A 26,947-nucleotide genomic window follows, 5' to 3' on the forward strand; every position below is an offset into this window, starting at 1 on the left:
CGGTGTTCGAGACATTTGCATTTTGTTATTTTTACGTTAGATGGCTTTCATACTCTCGACCATTCGAAAGCGGCACAAATGCAACCTTTCGGATCGCCTTTGAAAACAAAACTGCTTACATCACACTAATTATTAAATGTAGTGTTAATTGATTCATTATGTTTGTATATGCAAACCAAACCCGCTCTATGAGCAATCGATTTCCGTGCTCTCCAAACTTGCTTTGTCTGATTTTGATGACAGGCTCTCCCACAGTTTTTACTTTTATGAGCCTCCTTCTGAAGATGTTGAACCTACATATAATCATTGAATTTTACGATTTTATGAATAAACTTGAGGCTTGGAATGATTAATTATGTTTTAATATGACCAGTTCAAAACATCTACCATGTGCAGCATAGCTTTTGCTGCCGTAGAAAGAACTATTCACATCGCCAAAGCACGATTCCATGATTTTATCCATGGCATGCATACCAACTTACTTATGACAACACTGCCACAAACAAGTCCACTGAGCCATCAAAGATGCATAAGAAAAGAGCATGCCACCTACCTCGCACTTTAAGAGAAGTGCAACTCAAAGAAAAATATGATAGCTTTCGGTGAAACAAGCCTTTAACCACCCACAAGCCATTTTTGATACAATACAATAGACCCTTCCGCTTTCAGTGAATACATGTGATTATTGGTTGCACAATGTTAAGTAACCCAAAAATCATGCATATCAGGCACCCTTAATCCCCAGACAGATACGCACCTTCTCCCTAGCATCTTGAGGTCCAGCGGCTTGATTCCTGTTGCGTGACTGCAGCGCAAGCCAGTTCCTTCGTTTGCTTCGAACAATCATCTTGTCAGCATGCAGCTTGCAGTAGGCGAAGAAAGGATCTGCAATCTGCAACACGGAGCCATATAATTTCATGTTTCCCAGTTTACGCTTGGTTATAGATCATGACACATTATTTATTGTAATAAGCATAATTTACCATGAGAAGTGATGCTAGACACATCATACGAACCGTCAAAGTCCCGTTATCATCACCGGCATTTTTTTTTTTTTCCAGATCCCTCTGTGGGCTTTTGTGATGCTTGCTTTTTAGTAACATCATAACAAATTTCAAATGATTGAGTTGCTTTTCTTCTTTAAGGGGAGGGGCGGTATGGTGCTGGCAATCTTTAACAGGCATATGGGGGATGATACGGAAGTTAACGAAATTCTAAAAATCTTCATTGCACTAGAACCACACATTGTTCATGAGAACCTAATCCCCATTGCTGAATAAGTGTGGTATTCAGGTAACATCTGGCATCAGTATGTACAGTCTTTCTTAAAGGGCCAGTCACCAGGCCGCAACAATTTTAGTTAGACCATAGAAGCTGATAGGTGTCCGGTGAGGAACATTTTGCTACAAAAATTTTTTTAATCAGTTCATTACGGGCTGACAAAACTGTTTTTTGAAACAGCGCGAAACGAGAATTAAAGGAGGTGAGCTCAAAACCCTTGCCGTTGCTCCGCGTAGCCTTCGCAAGCCAAATCTTTTCCCCACCTTCTCCAACATCTGATCAAGAGATCACTTCACACGACGTGCCCAAACAAGCCCAGAACCGGTGCAGGTGAGTGGTGTTTTTTTTTTTTTTTACCACGTTGTTTTGAGCCCTACTACCTGTTTCTGTGGGATGGTTTCGAAACACTGGCTTAGACCCGGTAGAATAGACAGAGGAGGCACTGGAATAGATGAGCACAATGAGTGTGTGAACGCGTAGGAGCATCCAATGGCTGTCGTCTGCTCGATGCGCTGACCGCGGAATCGCAAGGACACGAACGCATTCGAAATGGCGGCACATTAGCCCCACATTTCGTAGCAATTCACGGAAAGAAAAATGAAAAAAAAAAAAAAAAAGTACACTTACATTTTCTTATTGCATCTCATTATTTATCTGGAGATTTATTTATTAATCTCTTCAAGCAACAAATACATAAACTACGCATGTCATGTTAAATCATTTTCGCCATGTCACGTGCCACTGTTGGCAACGTCAGAATATAGTCGTCTATGCAAAGGACTGACGTCACTGCATTGCTGTGTACGTAGGGCCATTCATACGCGCACGTCGTGCCTTCATTCTCTGGGCACGCGCCTGCAAAAGAAAGGAAGAGCAGCGTTCATCTTGAAGTTTGACCATTTTCCACGGCACCTAGCATTGCAAAATTTGGCAGACTTGATCATTAACGTCTCATCTACGCATTGCGCTTGTCAGCTCATAATTGTGAAACCTGGTGAGCAGCCCTTTAGCATTAACAGGAATTCAACATCTTCAGTCTAGTTGCTCATGTTTTTAGGAATAGCTAAACGATATGTCATGCATCTGATGTTGCACTTAAGTTGAGATTTTGGGGCACTATAATCAGTCTAATTTACTCAACCTGATATGTATGGTATAGCCATATATATTCTTGTAAGGGAAACACTGAACCAAGAATACTGGGTAGGGTAACAGGGTAAATTCAGGGAACCCGGTAGATTGTTGCCTGAGAACAAGCCTAAAGACTACGCCACTGCTGTTCATTTATTACAATAGACAACACTGTACCTCCTCCATTGAAGCTTCGGAAAGCAAGCCTTCCCTCTGGGCACTGCAAAAAAAAAAGAAAGGTGAGAAAGCAAGGACACCCTTAGACAATAAAGATTTATACAGTCTGAAAAAGCTACAAAGCCAGAAGGTAAAATCTCCAAAAAGTTATTGGCGAGAAATGAATATGCAAATCATGCCTCTTGTAAGCGATGGCTCCTAGTGAATTCAAACAAAGCACATCAAACAAATTACACTGCAATGCCTTTAAGCAAGACCAAGAATCCGACTTTTCCATTTTCCTGTGCAGCCCTCTGGCGTTTCAGTAGGGTTTTGTAGGGGCCAAGAGAACTGGCGTCGCTGGAAGAAAGGCCTCCGAGACCAAGAGTCGTTTCGCGACTTTTCCGCTAGGGAAGGGCACGTGCGCCACGGCATCGTGGAAAAGGCGGATTAAGAAACAGCCAGTGATATAGCCAAAAATATGTTACGAGTTACTTAAACCATAAAACTGTAGTACAAATGGTAATCTGCTGGTTACATGTTTACTATAACTTACCCATTACTAGCTGAACATTACATCCTTGTGCAAGCTTTTTAATGCATCATTCAATATCTGCCAGTAACTTTGGCAGCAATCTCCACTAGCTCTCAGTGTAGGGTCACAAGCAAGACTTCATACCTAGACAACCTACCTACCTTTAACTTATCTCTCTTTTATCATCAATGTAATATAATATTGCAATAAATAAGGCAAACCTAGCACGAAATGATGCAAGGCTTAAAACAGCGAAATTGGAAGATTCTGAAGACTAATGGTTGATTCCAGTTTGCTGCTAGGCCTTAGTTAGGTGATGCAGGTTCTGGGTTGCTTCTAGGTTGTTGCTAGGGTTTAGCTAGATGATGCTAGATTGTTCCTACATTGATTCTCAGAGCATAGAGGTTTGAAGTAAAGCACAAACAGTCACAAATGTGACACAATTATCTAAACTCTAGAGACAGAAGCACACCCTGATTCTAAGCATTCACACCATAGAGTTTTCCTAAATATACACTGAAGGGAACTCTGGCAGTAGTATCTATGGGAAATGCAACGCACGGCGTTTGAGCGAGAATGGGAATGATGGGTACTACACGGATTCGTCTAATCATCGTGGTTCTGGCTCCGTGTGTGCCTGTGTGGCTTGAAGCTGTTTTCTCACGAAACGAAAATCAGCAAATGTTCAGTGCTCTCTAAGGCTTCTATTTCAAATCGGGTCATAGAGTTCAAAAGGGTTCCTTCTTTCCTTTGACACAAAACCAAAACACAACAATAAATGAAGCTACAAGTGCGATTCGCCGCCCTGAAGTACGAAGCCTAGGCAAAGCCCTGTACTACCCATCATTCCCATGGTCGCTGAACGATTGCAGCGCCCGAGCTCCCTTTATTCAATTTTAGGAAACTCTACGATTCCCACTAAGCATTGATCCTGTGTCCTTCTTCTTGTGTGCTACGTATTTCGTGCCCCCCTCAGTTATCGTTCTCACCTCTTATCGCAGCCGCCATTGCCTTTCCTATTCCCTAGCATTCTCTCATACGTATTTACGGTTTTCGGCTCACTGTTGTCGCTTTGCAGCCTTTGGTTAGGCTATCTGGTGCCTTCCTCACTTTTATTGGACGAGTGGTGTGTACAAAGGATTAACCCAATTTCAGCAGCACATACCCATATGATGATGGCAGTTTTCTGGCAGATGGCACAAACTACTGCTAGCCTAAGCAGCTTCACTGCTAAAAGCAATTCCGATTCCCAGGTTACCAACACCCCACATGTGGGGGAGCTCACCAGGTCACATGGAACGACGCTTTGCACATGCCGGCATCGCACGTGATGCACACTCCAGTGCGGCTGAGGCGCTCGTCTTCACACAGCACACATGACTGCATAGAGATAGCAGTTGGAGAGTTACCACTAAAGCTAGTAACATGTTCCTTTGAAATCTTGTTATCCCGTTTTTTATACTCATGCTCACTTTTTTCATCAAAGCATCGGTAAAGTAACACACCAAGTACAGTAGAACATTCTACATGGACTGGAAATTTATTCTAATGGTGCCCATGCCATAAAAAAAGGAGTTCAAAATAACTATCAGGAATTTTTCAAGGGCTATAATTAACAAGCATTTTGCTCTATTCAGCTGCATACAACCTAATACACACATAAAGCCTAAGTACTTATGCAGAGTGTGCTTTTGCTCTGAACTGACCTTGGCGCCCCATCGTGAGTAGGGCATCTCGAACAGAGTCACAGGAGTGAGCTTCTCCACATTGCCAAAGGCTACCCCTGGGATGTACAATGCACAAACCAGGTGCACCCACCTGCAAAAGAAGGATGTTGCATGTGATTTCGCAAAACGTGAGAAGGGGTTCCGTTGGCATTCCTTATTAAGTAAACAGAAGCAACAAGACGGATGTGTTGATCTGTAGGTTTCTCTATCGCAAAGCTTCATCTAGGTTGCAATGGCAGAAACCACAAAACTGTTTGACATCTACTTCAACAACTGTTCTTTCGATTGAACGAATGCAAGAATGAATGAATGAAACCACTGGTTATGTAAAGTTGATCTGACACACACATCAGTACCACGTTTTTCAATCTTTACGGTGAAAGAAGATTGATGAGGAAAAATAATAAATTGTAACTGACCCGCACTTGCCAATACAATTCAACGTGTCATTCAAATCGGCCAACTTCCACAATCTGACTTTCTTTTTGGCTCAAGCAACATAGGAACCACCTTGCGACTTGATGATTCCTATATTTTTGGTGTCAGGATTGATTTCTGGATCACGATGCATTTTTCTTAACTGCAAATGTTTTTTTCTCTTGGGAGCCTTTATAGCTTTCCACGCAGTTTAGCTGTGCTTCTGAATGGTTCAAAAATCCTTCATTCCCAGAAAGATATTATCAGGCATTTCACATATTCATTCTACAGGAGCCACAGGTGCAGGCAAGGGAGACTACTGATATGGCCGAGCATGAGCAGTGGTATTTTATCTGACTTATCTATCAACTATCAATAAAATATTGGCCAAACTGAAACGGCAAAACTGGGTGAGTTGGTAACTGAACGAAATTTGCTCAGTGGGCAGCGGAGGATAAGGAAGAACAACCACAACCCAAGCGCCAGACTCCACTCCTCTCCTCAATAACAACATAGTCTTTATCATTGCTGTCATCGTTGGTGCTTTCACAATTCGTGAAGTTCGGTAGAAAAATTATCGCCCTCATCTTTAAGCCCCGTTGCTAAGGACAACCTGGTTTCCTCCTTTGAGAGACCTTGATAATTGCCAATCACTGCATTAACAAAGATTGAAACGTGAACAAACTCATAGAGCCTTTTCTTATAGCCAGTTGTTTTTAAAACAGTGGACATGTATCTCCATCTAAGTTCCAACAGGACCAAGCCAAGAAAAACGCACGCAGTGTGCTGCAACTCATCAAAAATGTACAAAAACAAACGCTTTCTAGTTTGCCAGTGCAGCGCTGGCCGTGAAAGCAAATGAGTCGAGACATTTCCAACAGGCATGAAAGACGCAGAGGTGCTGTTTCAGCTGGCAAAGTGCCATTCGCCAAAACCCACAAGGCAAAGAAAGATTCGTGATGATTCAGCCTCCCTTCCACACTTGTAGCACCACAATGTAGCACGACCGGCATTGGTATATGCAACTGGCAAATGCACTAGGGAATATTCTATCAAAGATCATGAAGGCTTGCACTCCAACATACTTGCCAACGTCCGTTTCTTTGAATATGCCTCCACTGTTCGGGCAGAGTTCACAAATCTGGCAAATAGAGAAGAGAAGGGTACATCTTATGGTGCTGAGAAGAGCCCAGATATTGGCTAGGAAAATAGATGAGAGCCTCACATTGATAAATGAGAAGGTTCCGAGCAGCTCATTAAAACACCTGAACAATTTTGTGTAGGCAAACCTCCACAAGTTTCTGAGTTAGATTTGCTTCAAATCATCAGTACTTCTCGTGTGCTGTGGAAAACAATATAGTTAGACTGCACTGCGAGTTTAAAGCTAAATGTGCTTATACATACTTCCCGATCGGCGATAGGGGATAGCAACATTTAAATGGAATGCACTTAGTTGTTCCCCACCCTATGCTAGGGGATGAACACGTGGAGTGACCTCCCTTGAATTCGCTCAGTATTTCACTTGAGAAAACAACTCTGACTGCAGTGCCGCCACAACTGTCGCGAGGCGAATATGTTTGTCATTGCGTACTCTGCTACTATCTCAATCAGAAGAGCACTAGTCAAACACGTCGACTGCTAGAGCCTTCCTCAGCATGCTTTTGGCAAAACATGTTAAAAAAAAAATTTCAGAAATTTGAAGAGCAGACCAGCAGAAAAAGCTAAGAGTAAATAAAGAGCGACACACACACGTACATAACAAGCGCCTGCATGTTTGATGCTCTACCTTTAGTTAAGTTTTTGTGTGCTGTTAAATATCAGGATGAACCAATACCAACATACCTGAATTACTGACTTAGGAGACTCGACCGAGAGACAAAAATCTGCTTTATGTGCAAAATTTTAACAAACATGCGAGTTGCTGAAGCGTAAATTAAAGAGCCACTCACCACGCCCCATACCAATTCCCATGGCCCCATACTGTAAGAGTTGTTGGGTGCCCGATAAGAAACATTTTGCCACAAAAAATTTTTGAATCTGTTCATTACGAGCTGAGAAAACTGTTTTTTGAAGCGGTGCAAAACGAGGATGAGAGGAGGCGAGCTCGAAACCCTTGCCGCTCCTCCGTGTAGCCTTCGCAAGCCAAATCTCTTCCCTACCCTCTCCGGCATCCGACCAAGAGGTCACGTGCGCATGACGTGCCCGAACAAGACCAACCTCGTGCACGCGAGCAGTGTTTTTTTTGTTCTTGTTGTTGCTGACCAGGGTTGTTTGGAGGTCTACTGCCTGTTTCTGCGAGATGGTTTGGAAACGCTGGCTTAGACGCGGTAGAATAGATAAGCACAATGAGTGCGCGAACGCGTAGGAGCATCCAACGGCTGTTGTCCACTCGATGCGCTGACCGCCGAACCGCAGGGACACGAACGCACACGAAATGCTGGCACATTAGCCCCACATTTCATAGCAATTCGCGCGGAGAGAAATGAAAAAAAAAAAAAGACTCATTATTTATCTGGAGATTTATTAATCTCTTCAAGCAACAAATACATAAACTACGCATGTCGTGTTAAATCATTTTCGCCATGTCACGTGCCACTGTTGGCAACGTCAGAGCATAGTTGTCTACGTAGAGGACCAACGTCACTGCATTGCCGTGTACGTAGGGCCATATATACGCGCACGTCATGGCCTCATTCTCTGGGCGCGCGCCCGCGAAAGGAAGGGAGAGCAGCGTTCATCTTGAAATTTAACCTATTTCCGCGGCACGTAGCATTGCGAATTTTGGCAGACGTGATCATGAACGCCTCATTTACGCATTGCGCTTGTCAGCTCAAAATTGTGAAACCTGGTGAATGGCCCTCTAAAGCAGAGTTTTACTCACAGGCTCTTTCTGCCCAGCTCGGCAAGCATCACAAAACCACGGCTCTGTCGAACTGGAGGAGCCCGTGCTCATGACCGAGTCGCTGTCCGTAATACCGTAGCATCCTATCAAAGAAAACACACACACGTATCGTTCAGTGAAAATTGTCACATGAAGAGCAAGCACAGCTCTCTAATGACTTTATTATGGGCAAAGGACCATATCGTATGATCTCCATTTAAGGTGTCCCTTATTTGTTTGCTACGGCCCCCTGTAAAAATAACTTCAAATACATGCCAGGCATACACAAGTCTACAAACAGTAAACTGCACGATGCTGTTTACAGTCTGTAGAAAGGGGAGCCTACTCTGTTCGACTTTGTCACCGACATACACCAAACATTTTGACACAGTAAATCCGCTATAAGTTTGCTGTAATTATGCTCACAAGCTCAGAGCCACATTTCAAACATGCGAGACAGGTGGCCATGTTTTCTGTCCATGGGCGTGGCCTTGTTTTACAGCTTGTCATACTTCTTAATGAAGGAATGGCCACATCCAACAGATTAGTTGCATCCAATTTGTTAATGTGACCAACATACAATATGTCACATTCAACACAGTGTAACCAGTAATAGTTCACGTCAAACACATTCAAAGTGACCTATCACTACTTAGCTCTGACGTATATTGGCTGCTTTTATAGATTAAAATACATTCATCGCACTGCTGCTTTCTTCTCACTCACCTTCATGAACAGACACACCACAGCAATCGCACTCGACAATTTCATCGTCTTCTATGCTGTAAACACAAAACAAGGTCATGCTCACACTTAGTTGCCCACTCATGTCTTTTATGTAGTCTAACGCTATTGAACAGTTAACTTCTGCACATCAATCATACCGAGTTTGAGAATGAGGAAAAACAGGTATGCAACCCATGCATATATCAGAAGTCATCACGTTCACAGATACGTCTAGACGTAAAAGTGCCAAACAGAAAAGAAGACAGTTCTCCTGCACATGTTCTCAACAGCAACACAATCACAGACTTCATCCCTTTTTAGAAAAGTTGTTTGAATAAATTTCATCTACCTTGTTCACGGTTACACAAATTACAAAACGTGTTTACCTTATATCACCAAGGCAGACAGCACAGATAGTGATTTTCAGCTTCAGGGAAGATTCGCCTTCGCCTGATATCTGCAAAGTAAGCGATAAGTATAGCTACACAACAATCATAAGAGAAACGTAAGCATAAACTAAATGCTTCAAGACACTACAACGAAGCCCATATTTCTGTGATTTCGTTTTGATGGTCACTGTTCACCAGGTTAGTTTTTTGGCTTTGCCGGCCAGTTCTGATCAGTTTTCAGTGTTCACGCATAACAAATTGGTCCCCATAAAGCCAACAGTCGGTTAGATCATCTGCCATCATCACATCATGTGGCCAGTTGCAATGAGATTAGTATGTGCACCCGTCTCTGAGCATCGTTTAGGTCTGGGGGTTTCTTTCTAAACAACTAGGCACGTGCAAATAGTAAATTTTAGGTTCGAAGTGATTTCGAGGTGAATAGTGATTGTGTGAAGTGCTGTATTTTTCTGCAGCTCCTTTGCTGACTGTGCCGGCTTGGTACGGTCATGTACGTGCATACTAGCAGCTGAGAAGATAGAGCATTTAGGCGTAGGCGCCGTACCCGCCTTACTAACGTGGTGTGTTTTGCCAAGATGCAACCCTTAATATTTATCCAGCTTTACTAAAAAAAAATTTACTCGCATATTCGGCGCCCCATGACCTGCCCAAGCCAGCTCGCAGGCGCGTGCACGAAGAGAATTTGGATTTTTGGATGCTTTCGACGGAGATACGCACTTTGAGACAGGGTGAAAGTAACACGCATGGACGCCCCACATTACAGGTGCCCCTAGGAACTTCACTGATTATGGTTAAATGCAGTAAATGCAGAGGGTGCAATTTCGCTAGGGCAGGTCAGTCTGAAGATACAGGAGAAGAAAAAGGAGAAGGGGTATATTGCAGGTGATTACACTAGGGATAATGCAGGGAAAGTATGTCACTAAAGCCGGGTGAAGTGAGAGTGTGCGACAGTACCTCCACCTTCCTGGTGCTATGGTAACAGGGCGTTTCGTTCGTAAGTTCTTTGACCTTCTCTAACATTATCAAAGAAATGTGAAAGCATTGTTGCTAAATAGAATGCCCTTAGAGAGGCATGTTATAAATCTTCCTATGTAATTTAATCAAGAGATGAAAAAATTATCGATGGAGCCCACACTTTAACAAGCGTTCTTGTCTTAGAGATAAACTGGCTACCTAAGTGTAGGTTTACTCGATTCACCCGCATTTAATGGAACCAGTTCACGGTGGTGCCTGACGTGTTCAGAACTTGTGCAGAACGAATTCAGTCCTGCAGGAACAGTGTGACACCACAAATAAATTATGAGGTGCTGCTGTAGTACAGGCCTTATTCCTTTTTGTTTACTTTAGCCATCCTCCAAACATTGACCGATAGCAAACCGCACATGTGTTCAGTTTATGAGACGCAAACATCTTGGCAAAACACACCACGTTAGTAAGGCGGGTACGGCGCCTACGCCTAAATGCTCTATCTTCTCAGCTGCTAGTATGCACGTACATGACCGTACCAAGCCGGCACAGACAGCAAAGGAGCTGCAGAAAAATTGCGAGCCTGTGCTGCGCTACTACTGCCCCTTTTAACATGAATGGCGAGGTTCAAAGGTCACCATTGCTGCACCGCTGAAACTAATGGCATGGTGCAGCATCTCGTGAACCGATTCAGGTGGTGCAGGCAATTTGAACAGACCCTGAATGTACGTGTATGCTGCAGTGACACACCACGTTCCACTAAATTTTTCTATTCCAGCTTGCCTCTTCTCCAGAACTCCCGCCTTACTCGTATGTAACCAAGAAATTTGCAATGACACATGGTGACGAGTAGTTTAAAGGGCACTAAAGAGCCAAATGGTTTTTGTCGTATTAGTAAATTATCCTTTCACAGTACCCAAATCCCCAAGATTGCCATGCTAAGACGTTTACTAAGCGAGAAAATGCGCAACAAAAAAATGTGGGTGGTGACACCCACTTGAGGTTCCCATGCCCCATCACAATTTTTCATGGTGTCTACTACAGCCCACGTAGTTCTCAATCAGTAGAAACTGTGTACATTGTCCTCTAAGAAGGCTGGACACCTAGCATATTAAGTTTTAGAAAAATTCCTTGAGCCAGTGTGGATGAAATATATATAAAAAGACATTTTAAAATTTGCGCCATGATATGCAGAGATTTCAGCACGAAATTTTAAAGAAAATGAAGTTCTAACCTTAATTTTCTCTACTAAACTGAGCCTACAATGGTGAAATTAACGAGAATGAACTTTTTAAGGCATAATTTATCAGTTTCACTGGTTCGCTATTTCACTTTAGAATCCCTTTATGGTGAGGTATAACAGTACCCACGAAGCCCAGCCTAAGAAACTGACAGCTGCTAAACTAGTTTGTAAACATATCTTATCTTACTCGCTGTCGTGCTTGACTTTGCCTTTGCCTTGCCCTCTCAATGAGGTCACCGACGATAAGCTTGGGGACTTTCTTAGTTTCATTAGGCTCGGCAACACCGTTGGCCACCTCAGCAGGAGAAAATTTCTCTTCCTCTTCCGAGGCTGTTCCAGAAGACTCATCGTCATCGTCAACATTTTCCGACGAATCACCTTGATCATCAGATTCCAGGTCTGTAAAATGTAAACATATGCAAACATTCCATGTTGTCACAACGTGATGCTAGACACTTGAAAATTTTCATTTACTATAGGTAACAATGAACCGAGTGAGCTGAGTTTTCATAATGAAGCGCTGTATTATAGATATTTTTTAAATGCGAGACATTTCTTTGCGTACTGCAAGCACTTTAGGTGTTTGTTGGTCTGTCTGTCAGTCTTTATGTCTAGCCACCTATGTCTGGATATACTTTTTAAATAGACCCTAAAGTTCATATAATGTAAATTGTGGTTGCAGTACTGGCTATCCGATTTTATAAACATTACATATGTACTCCTATGATACAGCCCTCATGTTGGATTAATGCAAATTGTAGTCAGGCGCCATCCACTGAAGTTGATTCGTGTAGTGGTGTTGAGGGCTACCACCCTCACGTGCTGCACAAACACCAGTGCTTCATGTCATCATATCACTTCTGGTATTGCTAATATCCATGCTGTTGTTGGCATCATTACGTAGCTGTAAACAACTGCCAATATAAAATATGTACGGCTGTTTAATGTATGTGTGAGCATGGATTTGTACATATATTTAGCGCCGCTTCATAACTTCTCGTTCAATAAAGAAACAATAAAATAAATCACATTCACCTTCCATCTGCACGCTTCGCATACCATCGATTCCCAAGGTACGTAGGATCAGGCAAATTTTTTTGTTATGATATCAATTGCAGGTAGCTTCAAGTGCACTGAAGCAACTAGTTTGAAAAAGAATTGCACGGCAACCATCCTCACTCTGATAAATGAAACTTGGTTGACCAGTGAACAGTCGCATGTCTACAAATAGGGTTTGCTCGCTGGCATGCGCGGAGGTTGTGCGCTGGCATGCGCACATATCATGAAAATCTGAACGTCACCAATAATTAAGTGCACGTTACAAAATAGGCAGCTCTTTTATTGCATACCTGCACTGTATTGTGCTTCAACTTTTCAAGACATGAATAAAGAAATGCTAGCAATAACGTCGGTCGTAAATCATGTCAACTTGCATGGCACAGCCCCGAAACCACTGGTTTCAGTGACTCGCGAACGGTTTCTAGGCTGTCTTTGATTGCGAAACAAAACCGTCAATCAACCCGATATCCTGGAAATGAATAAACGCATAAACACTTCGAGAAAGCAAAACGCACTTGCTTAGATTCAGAGGGTTCGTCGCAAGTTTGATCGAGGCTGTTTTAATGGGCAATTTCGATGAGCCACACGCACTCAATCGGCAACATCTGACAACCACGTTTTCGCAAGGCCATAGCTGCGCGGTCAACTTGCCAGTGTTTGCCTTTTTCTGTGCGACTGGTGGAACGTTAGAAACGCGGAGAAAAATTGAACCACAACCCACCTTTTTCGTGATCATCTATTTGAAAGTCGCTGTCATCAGAACTGTCACCATAGTCGGCAAAATCGAGCAGTTGCAGGTGATTTTCGACAGGCTTCACTCTCCGCTTGCTGGGATCTCTTTCCACTTTTTGCAAAAAAAAAAAAAAAGGAGAACGCTACAGTCAAGTCGTCTTACGCATTCGCAAGACCAGAATGATATACGAACACGCTAGAGCGCGTTTTGTGAACGCTTTGTACGCGATCAGTTGCTTCTTATTAGATTAAACATCTTACCCATAGTGCGGTACAGAAAACCAACATTTTCGACGTATCCATCTTTGTCAGTCATGTTTAAGGTAATCTGTACAGTTCTTATCACAGGGAAGCCGTCTTCTCCCTACGAAATGCCAGCGGCAATCACACTCGAAAGTACACAGTTTCGCTCGCCATTAACACAATCAACCCGGCGCAAAAACAAAATTTTGCGAGGCTCACGAGCGAGGAGCAGTGGCGCTAGTTACCGGATTTTTGAGCTGCTCGTAGTGAACATTTGACACAATAAAAAACGACAAACATAATGACAAAATATTTTTATGACGTTGTTTTAAATTTTACTTATTTTTTTGAAATGTTAGGTGCGCGATGAAGATGTTTTTTTTAATCCACAGTTGAAGCGCCGCTGGCGCCGCAGAACGGCGTCGTTGTCGCTGGAAGCCGTCATCCTTTCGCTGCCCACCGCCGTTTTTTGAAACACTTCGCCGACGACGCGCTCAAATGCTCGTGAACGCCGCGCTCCTGCTCGCGCTCCTGCTAGCACGAAGTCATCACTTTGCAGGTCGCCTTTTTGATCACCATTTTCTTGTCGACTACAGGGAGGAATAGAAGTGAGCCCTGCTCTGCATGCCAGTGCTGTGCTGCTGCTGTGCCTAACGCATTTTCGCCGAAATTTGCTCGGAGTCGTGTATTACACTGAATGGGGTATCGTAAGCGTTTTCGCCTACTAGCATTTGCTTTAGAATAACAGAGAAGTGAGCTCCTCCGCGGTGGTCCCTCCGGCTAAGGTACTCGGCTGCTGACCCGCAGGTCGCGGGATCGAATCCCGGCCGGCTGCGGCGGCTGCATTTCCGATAGAGGCGGAAATGTTGTAGGCCCTTGTGCTCAGATTTGGGCGCACTTTAAAGAACCTCAGGTGGTCGAAATTTGCGGATTCCTCCACTCCTCCACTCCCCCCCCCCCCCCCCCATATCAATCAATTCAGAGAGAAGTGAACTAGTCTGTACGAATTCGTGTTAGACTGACCATGCAAATACGAGCACCACGAACACCGTCTTGACGCCTCTCTCGTGTTCGTGTTTGCACGGCCAGTTTTCTAGCACGAGGAGCCAGTCCATTACCACGAGGATTTATGTTTGATGCCGCCATTCGAGAGAAAAAAAAAAAAAATGGGTGAGGGACGCGCGCTTCAAGGAATCTGGACATCTCACCTAGACCCGCGCAAATTTGGTACACTGTTGCGAGTCATTTAACATTTCAGTAACGTAATCCTCGCTGACTATTACAAAGTATTAGTTCTTTTTTTTTTTTTGGTTAGATCAAACATTCCTGCTTTCATCTTTTTCCTGCTTCGCGTACCTGTTTGTTTCTCGTTGGATAAAACATTGCCTTCTCCGAGAAAATATAGGCGTGTGTGTGACCATTGATTTGCAAAAGAACTTCCCAGAAAGAATTCGCCAAAACGTAGCCCCAGTGCAGAGAGATTGCAATGCTTTTGCAGAATGTAGCTAGGAGCATGACTGCCGCACAAACTTTAACGATACCTGTGTGGTTAACATCAGAGATAATCTCTCGAACTGGCGCATACCACGCCGAGAAACCTTAACAAGCACGTGAGAACGCTTCCTAGCGTATATGTGCCCTGCCTTTGAACAGTCGCCACTAAAGAAGAGGGTGAATTAGATGGGAGAGGTTGCAACTAAGAAGTATACTTAGTTTCAGTAATTGTACATCTGTCTCATGTTACTGAATTAAGACATGCAACTTAGCTGTATCATATGCTCACAGGCGATTTACTGATGACATCCTCAACGTGCATCACAAATCTGACAGTGTTGCCACTTCTACAGAAGCAACAAGCACAAATTGTCAAGTCTCAAATGCAGGCATCGCATGGATGCAAAGCTAGAGGTGGTGTACCCGGTTTCAAAGCTTTGTTTACTATATATGAAGCTTCAGAAATAATTTAGTCTCTTTACACTGTGCATTTAGTAACCTAACAAAAATTGCTGTTTTATTGTCAAGTCCTAACCAAATCATGCCCTACCTAACCAACTCTCCTCTGCCGTATATGGTCAGCTAAGAATATTAGTGGCACTGAAAACATCCTGTCAAATCCACTTGGTTACTAATTTTTATATTGCCTGCTGTACCATCACCATTCACTTAAATTTTGACCACTGCATTGCAGGTCTGTAATGCGAGATGGCTGGGCAACTTATTATTAAGAAGCTCAAGGCTGGCGCCTTTGAAGGGCTCTCAAATGATGTAAAGGTAAGGAACTTTTCTGCTTGTCCCAAGGTTTGCCTGCTTTGCACTGCAAGCTGCGAACATCCTTATTTTTGTTTTGTTTTTTCAGAGTTGCATAGCCTCTACATGCAACGACCCGCACAAGTGTGGAGACTTCATCAAAGATTTGTTCTCGCAAATCGTCAAGTCCCACGATTCTGGTGCCCCGCGCAAGATCCCACAGGAAATTTTAAAGTCTATAGAACTGGGCCTGCATACTCTGAACAATGTCCTGAGAACGTGCGACATCACTGACCATCTCAACATTTCATACCACATCTTTACCTTACTCCTAAAAGAGGTACAGAGCATGCTTGTATTAGTAAAGAATCTGGTGGAAAAAAAGCCATGACCCATTGTAACAGACTAACCGTAGAATAATTTAAATAAATGAAGCCCCTTACAGCATTATATTTTTACTTAGTGTTGCACAACTGCAACTTAAAGTATGGGGAAAGATTTGGGCATGGCAGATTTTATTTTTGAGAAATGCCTAATGTGATTAGCACGAGGTTTATTAAAACATCACTAAATATATTTGAAATGTTGTAATAGTTAAGGTAACCTGTAGTAGTTTGTAAAAATGCAAAAAATTTCTGAAATGCTATCTAATGTTCTTTTAGATATTTAGATGCTTAAAAAATCTCACTCAGTTCAACTTTTCAATTAATTAAAGTCGTGGCAGGCAAAGTAAAAAATAGTTTGTAGCAACTTTACAAATGTCTAAAAACATTTTGAGTAGACAGATAATACAAATCTGAGCAGCATTAATTGTGCATTATGCCGTGACATCACATTTTCAAATGTGTAAAAGTAATGTTTCATGGTTACAGATAACTGATAACATGATGTTTGCATAGTTCAGGATTGGACCACCATGCATAGCTAGTGTCTTGTGGTAGTTTAAGCTTACACTGTCACGCTTCACTAATGGTTTCACTCTAGGTTAATTTGGAATACCTCTATTTATCATAATTTTTATTCATAATGCCATTGTGAAAAATCTTCCATCACTTTTGTAAAACCTTGTGCTATGTATAAATACATGAAATGCCATCTGATGGTGTGAACTGGACTATTTAATGAGATAAGAAATGGAATGTCTAGTAGCACTTGACTGTACATCAAATACAATTCAGCACTAATACTATTCATGTGACATATACACTATTAAGGCCAAGTGTTATTATGAGCGGAGTTCCAGTTAATAATTCGCAACCCCCCCTTTTTTTTTCCCTCTTTCCTGATGTCAGGAACAACTTTGGCAGGCATTAACAGCGGCCCAAGTAATGCTGTCTCTGCTCGAAACAATGGACTGCCAGAGCCCCAAGGCTTCAATCGTGATTTCCAATGCATATGTGCAGCTGTGGAATACTGCGCTCGAATTGCGTCAGAAAGGAGTGCAGGATGATCACGCGATTGCCTTCGAACTGCTGCTGCATGCTTTGAACTTCCTCTGCCTCAAGGGCGAAATCGTGGCCGTCGCCGAGAAGCACAGCATCGCTGCGAGTTGGTGTGCCATCAAATTGAAAAATGAACCGTGGCTAGAACGGCTACGTCGATGCGTCTTGCCCGCCATTTCTGCACTTCTCAAGCGCACGCCCTCGAATCTGCGAGCGTGCGTGCCGGTTGTTGTTGACATGCTCCTTGACCAGCATAAAATGAGCTTCAAGCTGGGCAAGAACTTCAGCCTCGTGGCTGAATGGCAAAGCGTCGCGAACGAAGCGTTGTTTGGCCACGAGGTTTCTCTCTACCACCACGTAACTTCTTTGCTGAGTGTCGTGGATCAGGTGTCTGTCGTGAGCCTGTGCGTGACCGAAGGGAACAGTCCAGTACCCAACATCAAGCTTCCCAAGAATGTCCTGTGGTGGGAGTGTCGGCCCTGTGCCGAGGAGTTCGTTTGCGTTGCCTCCTGCATGCAGGTGGTCCTGATGCGACTGCATGCCGCAGAGCTGTTCATTCAAGGCGCCTCCAGCCGGCAAGAGTTTGTGGCTGCCATCACTGCAATCCTGGGTCTCAGACCTTTCGTCAAGCAGTATCTAAGCTGCCTTGGCGACATTAAGGCAGATCTATCGCACGTCTTGGTGGCCTTACGAATGCTCAGGGCCTTGCTCATACTACAGACCTACTTCATCCAAGAGACAAAAGGCAAAGTATTTCAGTGTACTTTGCTCTGCCAGTATTACACTTTGTTGCATATCAATAATGTGCCGACATCATTGATGTTATATTTTCCAGCATTGTTAAATCAAACAAAGCGGAGTATACTTAACACACCCTGCCAGCGGGTAAATATGCCTGGACACAGAGGCTCTTAAGGTATTAGTTGTGTGTATAATCAGTTTCTCTTCCGCTGAGGGATTTCACTTCTATACTTTGATTAATCACCATGTATTTGGCCAGGGCTGCTACAATTAAAGCTTTGAAGTGGGGATAACATTTTTAGAGCTGTTCTAGAAGCCCCGCCACGGTGGTATAGTGGTTAAGGTACTCGGCTGCTGACCCGCAGGTCGCGGGTTCAAATCCCGGCTGTGGCGGCTGCATTTCTGATGGAGGCGGAAATGTTGTAGGCCCGTGTACTCAGATTTGGGTGCACGTTAAAGAACCCCAGGTGCACGGTCAAAATTTCCGGAGCCCTCCACTAGGGCGTCTCTCATAATCAAATAGTGGTTTTGAGACGTTAAACCCCACAAATCAAGCTGTTCTAGAAATCGGATTTTTATTTAAATCTTGCCACCTGTAAACTTTTGCATGCATGTGCGAGTTGTCATAGGAAATTAGATATACACGAGTGTATTAAACGCAGTATTTGCTTTACAGCTTCAACGTTGCAATTTATGCACTGTTGTCTCAGCAGAAATTGTATGAAAATGTGAATGTTGTGTACCAGTCAACATTGCCTAGTTTTGTCTGCCGCGGTGGATGAGTGGCTAAGGTACTCGGCTGCTGACCAGCAGGTCATGGGATCGAATCTCGGCTGCGGCGGCTGCATTTTTAATGGAGGCGAAAATGCTGTAGGCCCGTTTGCTCAGATTTGGATGCACGTTAAGAAAACCCTAGGTGGTCATAATTTCCGGAGTCCTCCGCTACGGTGTCTCTCGTAATTATATGGTGGTATTGGGACGTGAAACCCCACAATCAATCGGTGGCTAAGGTGCTCGGCTGTTGACCCAAAGGTCGTGGGTTCGATCTCGGCCACAGCAGTCACATTTCGATAGAGGTGAAATGGTCAAGCCCCGTGTACTGTGTGATATCAGCGCACGTAAAAGAACATGATATGTTCAATATTTCCAGAGCCCTGCACTACAGCCTTTCTGATAACCATATCGAGGTTTTTGGGATGTTAAACCCTAGATATTATTATTATTACTATTATTATTATTATTTAAATTACCTAGTTTTCTATACATTATCGATTTTGAAATATTCAATTTCACATACGTCGCTAAATTTTAAAAGTGCATTCTGTTTGTGGAGAAGGTCTATATGTGCTAAAATAAAGCACTACAACAGATTTTCAAAAATATATTAGTACGAAAAAGAAACTATAGTTAGCACCATCTTCTCGTAGCTGTGAAGCACCGTTGGTGTATGTGCTTCTAGAACTTCTTGAAAATTTTGCTGCGCAAGCAAAATCGGCAACAGCGTAGTCGCTGAATGCTTCACTGTGACTTGGAAATGACACGTTGCTTTGGCTTCTGTGACATTTCTCATTTGAAGCTCCTTGAATGCTGCTTTTAAAGACTACTTGCCATACACAGTCTATGTATAATGCAAAATTTGGCGGCTCAAGACAAAAAAGAGTGGCCTATATTATTGCCTTTTTCTTCGTCACATTCATGCGATGTTTACAAATTTTTATGCCGATAGGTTGGAAGGATATGTCGTAAGACACATTAGTGTTTAAAGCACCTGTCTATGGAAAATACTGCAGGGCACGAAGCATGAAGTTTTGTGTTTCTTCAAGTACTTTTTTTGTTTAAGACCAACACTTGCAGAAAATCGCTTCAGGCATAGTGTACACATCTGCACCGGTGACACGTTTTTGGCAGCTGTAGCGAGAGAATGCTACAAATAAATTGAAGGCCTTGTATGTCCTGCATAAGTTTCATTTAGTTAGCCTTAGTTTTAGTTTTATTCACGCAATATACTTTGATGACAATACCTTGCTGGGAGGGAAATTAAACATGACTCATTTGGGTATGGCTGGTAACTTGCTATTCGTATTTGTAGTTTTAGCTCCTGAACAACTACATTGTTATGGTATTAAAATAACCACGTTGATTGCACACCAAATAGACATAAAACCGCATGGCATACATCAATCCTATGTGAAAACAGCTATGTTACAATGCATTAACCAAGTACAATAATTTTGCATCAATTGAGTGTGCAACAGTTGGAGTGAAATTGCATAACTTCGACACTTTTTCGGCAACTCGTATTTTGTAACTGATGAAGTTATGCAAATTCTGTTTCATTTCAGACAAGGATGAATGTGCAAAGGTGCTGACTTTCCCAGAAAAGTTCTGCCCATCATCGCTCCTCAAGATTGCAGAAGCATCTGTTGCTGAAACGACTGAAATAGGCCTTCTCAGTATGAATTGCTGCATTTCTCATTTGTGCAGTCAATGTGTAGTGACAGCATGTTTGTTTAGACTATTCTCCAATATAACTCCTTTTGTCCCATGGGTCAAGTTCTTCATCACTGGCTTACGTGTCACCAGATTCCCTAAAATTGTCTGAATCAAATTAGTGTAAAGGAAAAAAAGTGGAACCAAGGGTAGCAGTATTGTTAGTGAAAAAATGTGAAGCTGGCAGACAATGTAGACCAAGAAGAAAATAAGAAGAATCGTTTGCCTTATGTTTATTTCAATAAAGATCTATTAAGGTAGACAGAATTGAATTTTCTTGAAAGTACATCCCATCTATGCTTCAGTCTCAAAATCCTAGTTCATGTCTTTTATTCCTTTATTGGTCTCGAATATCATCGCTAGAGAATAGACCTAGAAGAATTCAATTCGTAGCCTTAGCGCCTGCATCTTAATAAAATGAAATGCAGAAGCACTCAAATAACTAGCGGCGTTTCTCATAATCACATGATGGTTTTGGGACATTAAACCCCATATATCAATCAATCAACCCGAACAACTAGGTTTAGGTGCATGTAAACAACCCAGAGTACTGAAAATTCAGTATTCAACGACGTTGTGTTTCACAAGGATATCTGTTTTGTCATGCAAGACCACAAAAGTTAATTTTTTTTGAATATTTGTTTTCACAGGTAGGACATTTTACGCTTTGGCATACAACTGCTTCCAAAAAAAGGCCAACAAACATGTTGCCTTCTACACCAAGATCAGCGTGGAGCTGGCTGTCCTGCATGTATCTCGCCACCCAGAGGACAACACTGTGAATTTTCAGGTGTGCAAAGAAACTTTTTGAGTTCCTCAACATTACTGTGCTGTATGTTTGTGGCCTTCACCAAAGCCGATGCATTCACGTCTTATGGTATTTTTTTAATCGGACCCTTTTTATGTTTGGGCATTGAAAAGAAACAAGTGCAATGCGTAGACCCTATGTTTACAATTGTGTGCGTGATGTATCAAACCAGCACGCTGCACCAATATTAGCTTGTCTCGAGAGAGCTACACTTAAGGCCTGATAATTAAAGTAATGCACAATCTCTTTAGTGTTTGATGTGCGGCATGTTTGGAATGTTACCTTGGTGAATTAATTCAGCGCAGAATTCGTGAGTTTCGTTGTAAAAGTTAAAAGTGATTCGTAGAGGTTTGGCACGTGCTCCAATAGAGCAAGCAACATGTAAGAATTCTTTTTAAAGAAAGTCGTTTTGCAGCTTCCAGCAAGTAATGACACAAGTTAATGCTAAGGCTGCCTTTGGAATTAGTAGTTTTGCCACAGGCGAAGGTAGAACTTGAGTCATTTTTTTCTTTTCAAGAACAGACAAGTATTTCTCAAACCGAGTCCACGAAACACTTTCTGCAACATTTCAGGCAGAACAGAGCAGTGGTAAGCGCGAAATAATTTTTCTAAGGCTTTGGGCAGTGATCGTAAAAAGGTAATGTCTCCCATTTCAATGTGCTGCTTTTTTCTTGTTATGGGGATGGCTTGAACAGCCGCACAAATCTTCAGCTAGCGTGCACGAGCAGCGGCTTTTCTCCACTTTGGTGCCATATAATGGTGCCAGGTTGCAAACAGGGTAAGGTTAAGCGCGTGTTCACAAAGTGCACCAAGCTGAACCCGTCGTTTGCAAGGCAGGTTTTTCTTGAGGATATCACCCCACAAAAGCCCATTTCAGGTGAAGCATGTTTTTCAGCTCGTCTCGCTAGTATGAGGGGCTCTGTGGCATATTCTTTAGTTTGCATTTGTTCCATTGCTCGCTGCAATGTTTACGTTCATAACAAAATACGAGCGATACCATCCACCTACTTGCACTGCCTGTTCGTTGGAGGTTCACTAATATGGTGCGACGTCCTTTAAGAAAGAGCAGCATGGCAGGTCACGGTAGTTCACCGCAGTGCATTTGTTGGGCATGCATTTACCCTCACCCTGTTTTCAGCTTGGCACCATTATGTGGCACTGATGCACCGAAAAGTCCTCTCGCACACAATAGTTAGAGATGAGTGTGGCTGTGCAACCAGAGTGCTTTATAACACCTAGCACTTCAGATGCCTAATATACCATCACTGAATAGCGCCCCACCCCGGTGGTCTTGTGGTTAAGGCTGCTGTCCCGCAGGTCAAAGGGTGGAATCCTGGCTGTGGCGGCTGCATTTTCGATGGAGGCGAAAATGCTGTGGGCCTGTATGCTCAAGCTTGGGTGCACGTTAAAGAACACCAGGTGGTTGAAATTTCCGGAGCCCTCCACTACGACGTGTCTCATAATCACATGGTGGTTTTGGGATGTTAAACTCCACATATTGTCACTGAGTAGCATCTTTGCTGAAATCGAGTCTCGACGAGAAGACATGGAAGCGGGCATTTTTGTGTAAGCATGGTAATGGGCAATTTTGTTGGCTGTTTAGGGAAACATCAGAATTTGTGGTGTCGGTCTGTAATATTAAAAAGGCTCGCAATGTTATACCGGTGTTGCATGAACACTTTATGGTGATCAGTGCCAATAGGGATCAAGACCATCGCGATCTGGCTCCGATTTTGATTGGGCTGATGTGTGATAAACTCTATCTGAATTTAGGTTGTACTGTACAGCAGTGACCTATTTTATCTGAATTTAGGTTGTACTGTACAGCAAAGACCTATTTGTCATCATGAGCGAAATTGCAATTGCGATCAAGTGTCCGTGTGACGCCAGTATTACTGTGTAGTTGTAACTCTCCTCTTCTTGTAAAAAAAAAATAAATAAAATTTCCAGAAGGACTTCTGGAAGCGGTGTGAGCTGCTGCTGTGGCAGTACAGGCAAGAGAAGCAATACGCTGAGGCACTGCTCATCACGGGAAAAGTCGTGAACTTGGGTACCGAGCTGCGTTCCCAGGCCTTGGTTCGCTGGGTCAGGATCCGAAAGGAAATGGACGCCTTGCCCAAGTTCCGAGGGTACGTTTATTTGGGGCTGCAAAAGCGCAGATGCATCCTACTGGTACTACACTTGGTTTCAACCTAATAAAAAAAAAAAGTAAGCTCCACCTAAGGTGTCACAGCATGCCTCCTCTTTGCCTCTGAAGGACAGCCATGCTAGCTGGTTTCTGCCCGAACTGTAAACACATTTTCTCAGTTAATATGAATAATACTACGCTCATTTAAGGGTCTGCAACACATTTACAAGTAACCATCAAATAGCTTCATTGAAATTGCGGTGGTCAATTTGCCTTGCAAATCGACCACCTCAAACAAATTTTATAATCTGTCAAATTGAAATGGAGACCGAAGTTTGTCGCATATCCTAAACACTTTTTTTCTTCTCTCGTACAAACGTAGTGCTTAAAGCAAAGTGGGGAGGAATGGCATGAAGGAAAGAAGTTACGTCGTGCACGCACCATGATGTTGAGCATGTTTTTTTCTTTGAACGGGCAGCTAACTTTCAGCGAGATCGTGAGTGCACGAGTGGGCACATAGCCACTTCTCACGGCAGGCGCAGTAAACATTCAGCTCGAATCAGCCAATAGCTGTAAATATGGACATGTGGCCCAGTCATTGGAGTCTATGGCATCATTTGTAGAGAAATGAGGGGGTGATTTTTAATAGACATTAAGGACTACCTAACTGTTAAGTTCCAGGCTGTGTGCTGCGCTAATGCTTGGCGTACATGTACTGAGAAGCCTAGACTACCGACCGGCAACATTTCCTGACCATGGTAAAAGCATTGCAGGGCCCTATTAAGGGCTGAAGATTCATGGATGGCAATGTCTGTTAGCAGAGCTGACATTTTTTCATAAGTTGCAACAAGCTATAGCAAATGGGCCAGAAATTAGGTTTATAATCAAGCTACCAAGCTTGCGAGGAAGTCTGGGACTGCATAGCAAGCATTGGAACGAAAAATGTTAAAGGGACACTAAAGGTAAATATTAAGGGAGCGCATGGGCCTTGTGTGAAACATCTATTGCTACTGCTGCTAGAGTAATGAAACTTGCGGGTAATATGTAATTTAATGTGCTGATTACAAATATACTAGTTTTTGTGTGTCTTATGCAGAAAATAATTATACAGTTTTTTCTGTTTTTTACTTCTGGGATGACTGGCAATAAATGTACTTTAATAAGAAAGCTAAATGTTACATTTGTGTATTCCTGAATGCTCAATGAATGCAAGAAGCATAATTTCATGTTTCTACACTTATTTTATCCCAAATTACGAAAGTTGAAACATTAAACGTGAAACATGCATTTGCTGTCTATCGTGTGCCCAGATTTTCAAAATTTTTCCCGGTGAAGAAACATTGTACTACAGGCATTTTGCGCTCTTTGGAAGCCTAGGTATCAGATTAAAAAAAAATCCTATCAGAATTGGGTGATTAGAAGGGTAACAACAGCCCCCCACAAGAGCGGAGACAACCCAAAAAAGTGTTCTGAGAAAAATGGAAAAAACTAATGACCATGTGAAAAAAGCTCTTTATCTTCTGGATGAGCACAATTACAACTGCCAGTGGCTCAGAAGGCTCCTGGAAAATAATCTGGGTGTGGCTTTTCCCTCTGCCTCTGCTTAGCAGCTGCCTGAAAGGCTACTGAAGACCCCCTCTTTCTCTCTGCATCGACAGTTATGGCATTTTCTGTGAGTGAAAGTTGATAGTTCGCAAAGTAAATATTCTCTCCTGGCAGAACTGAACATTCTACAAGCCTAGAATTTTGTGAGAACATGCAGGAAGATGTCCTGAATGCAGTACCAACAAAATTGAAAAATCTTTTTTTTCGCTATTTTTTTCGCTTTCAAGACCCATGTGCCCCCTTAAGTCTACGTTGATTGTTGAAAGAGTGGTCCAGAAACCTTGTAGTGTCAATTTTGTGCCAAGGAAGTGCTTATTTTGAAATTAAATCATCGCGTTGGCACACTTCAAAACACCCGCGCGTGAGAGCGGACTCTAAGACATCACAGTTTTCGTTTCCAACATTGCCTGGCTTTACTATGCGGCTACCGACACTAGTAGCAGCAGACTGAAAGTAGCGGGATCCACATTAGAAACAACAACCATTGAAAAATTTTCTGCAGTTTCGAAGGCCAAGATTCTGCTTGCTTGGTACAACTGAGACCCGCTAGATGGCCCCACCTATCCACCCTAACCAGCGAAAAACTGAACGATTGAAGTACTCACGATATTCCTCATAGTAACACCAGGTAGTCTTTTTTTACAGCGAAAGCTGTTATGAGATCAATTTTCGGGTCACGCGCAGTTGTTGTCCGCCGCTCCTGCCGGTGTTCCTAATCACATTGCGCGAAATTAGAAAAAAAAAAAAAAAACCTTGCACCAATGACGCAGTGGCGCTTGAACCCAGGTCCGCTGAGTGCAAGCTTAATATTCTACCACTGAGTTATGCCGATGCTTATAAATTGTTGTCAAACTTGCCTTAGGCAGGCATGACCTAACACCAATGGCACAGTGAGGCTCTAACTAGGGTTCACTGGGTGCCAGCCCAATATTCTACCACTGAGCTGCACCGGTGTTTGTGACTTGTTGTCAAACTTGCCTTAGGCAGGCTTGATGTCAAAAAAGCAATTGTGTTAATATGACTTGTAAAGCGTTTTACAACAACAAAGAACAACTGGTCATCTCGTAATGCGAATAGCATAACGAGTGGGCCGTTCAATGCTCCTACCCACCACAAAAGCCTATTCTTGTTCCTCTATTAACTGTGACGCATACTTACTTCAGCCATAATTTTTCATCGTTGTCAGCCACTGCATGAGCGATTGGCACAAAATTCCTTGCAAGTGTTTAGCGAATACCATGCTTCTCAGAAGAATGACAAAAAATAACATAGCGAATGCTTGCCTACTATCCAAATAAATTTATTAATAATTACCTAGTGGGTATCAAGCAAGTGTGCTTGCAGTAGTTACCCAATGAGTGTTTAGAAAAGGCTGGGAAAGGCCACTGTTCTAGCTTTCGCTGTGACTGTGCTGCGCCTTCAGCGCAGGCCTGGCGTTCCTTTTATAAATCAAACATAAGCAGACAAGCAGCATTTTATACATCTCTTGATGCACGGAAAGTTTTTTATTGTAGCTAGTTTGATTACTAGCAACTAATTGCAGGTGGACACTCTCGCATCATCGGGATCATTTCGCAAATGTCCCACTGATGGCGCACGTCGTGTGACACACGTAGATTAATCTTTTCGCAAGTAAGGCTTTGCTGTTGATAATATGACCATTTTGGACCTCATACATTGGGTTTTTACTCCGACATAAATTGTCTTTAGCCTTTAGTGTCCCTTTAAGCATGGCATAAAGAGGTGGAAAGTAAACAATGCAGATTAGTGAATATACGTGGTCATCATTCTTGTTGACATTGCGTGGAACTGCTTGTAGGGCATCTAATGCCCCTGTCACACGTGGCACTTTGAGCGAGTGTACTTACGCTTACAAAGTGTCATTTTGGCGGTTTGCTGCTACACGAGAAACCGAAATGTACTTTGGAAATGATGGCAGTGGCAATTGGCAGGTTTGTAGCGCAACATATATTTTTGCGCCC

General features: G+C 42.8%; 2 protein-coding genes across 8 annotated transcripts in view; one reads left to right on the forward strand and one right to left on the reverse strand.

The window, feature by feature from the left end:
- The window catches only part of LOC119172194 (PHD finger protein 14), a 40,425-nt gene extending 26,733 nt beyond the window's left edge, over positions 1 to 13,692 (reverse strand). For all 6 annotated transcript variants that reach the window (XR_005109926.2, XM_037423222.2, XM_075893292.1 and 3 more), the window contains exons 1-11: positions 13,523 to 13,692; positions 13,251 to 13,373; positions 11,658 to 11,869; positions 9,241 to 9,311; positions 8,855 to 8,910; positions 8,129 to 8,232; positions 6,333 to 6,388; positions 4,810 to 4,921; positions 4,389 to 4,483; positions 2,590 to 2,632; positions 758 to 892 (exon numbers count right to left, since the gene is read on the reverse strand). Coding sequence is in view for 5 of the 6 variants with exons in the window: in XM_037423222.2 (XP_037279119.2) it covers positions 758 to 892; positions 2,590 to 2,632; positions 4,389 to 4,483; positions 4,810 to 4,921; positions 6,333 to 6,388; positions 8,129 to 8,232; positions 8,855 to 8,910; positions 9,241 to 9,311; positions 11,658 to 11,869; positions 13,251 to 13,373; positions 13,523 to 13,577 (1,062 nt within the window). In the remaining variant the exon portion in view is untranslated. The remainder of the gene's footprint in view (positions 1 to 757; positions 893 to 2,589; positions 2,633 to 4,388; positions 4,484 to 4,809; positions 4,922 to 6,332; positions 6,389 to 8,128; positions 8,233 to 8,854; positions 8,911 to 9,240; positions 9,312 to 11,657; positions 11,870 to 13,250; positions 13,374 to 13,522) is intronic.
- A 239-nt stretch (positions 13,693 to 13,931) lies between these two features.
- The window catches only part of Sse (extra spindle pole bodies like 1, separase), a 62,969-nt gene continuing 49,953 nt past the window's right edge, over positions 13,932 to 26,947 (forward strand). Inside the window, exons 1-7 of one of the 2 annotated variants that reach the window (XM_075893296.1) lie at positions 13,932 to 14,063; positions 15,693 to 15,775; positions 15,861 to 16,091; positions 17,044 to 17,943; positions 20,282 to 20,387; positions 21,075 to 21,214; positions 23,183 to 23,361. In XM_075893296.1, the coding sequence (XP_075749411.1) occupies positions 15,707 to 15,775; positions 15,861 to 16,091; positions 17,044 to 17,943; positions 20,282 to 20,387; positions 21,075 to 21,214; positions 23,183 to 23,361 (1,625 nt within the window). In that variant the 5' untranslated portion in view covers positions 13,932 to 14,063; positions 15,693 to 15,706. Of the gene's footprint in view, positions 14,113 to 15,692; positions 15,776 to 15,860; positions 16,092 to 17,043; positions 17,944 to 20,281; positions 20,388 to 21,074; positions 21,215 to 23,182; positions 23,362 to 26,947 lie in introns of both variants that reach the window. The other variant, XM_075893294.1, reaches the window with a different exon arrangement.

The sequence above is a fragment of the Rhipicephalus microplus genome, chromosome 4 (genome assembly GCF_043290135.1).
Source record: "Rhipicephalus microplus isolate Deutch F79 chromosome 4, USDA_Rmic, whole genome shotgun sequence".
Taxonomy (NCBI): Eukaryota; Metazoa; Arthropoda; class Arachnida; order Ixodida; family Ixodidae; genus Rhipicephalus; species Rhipicephalus microplus.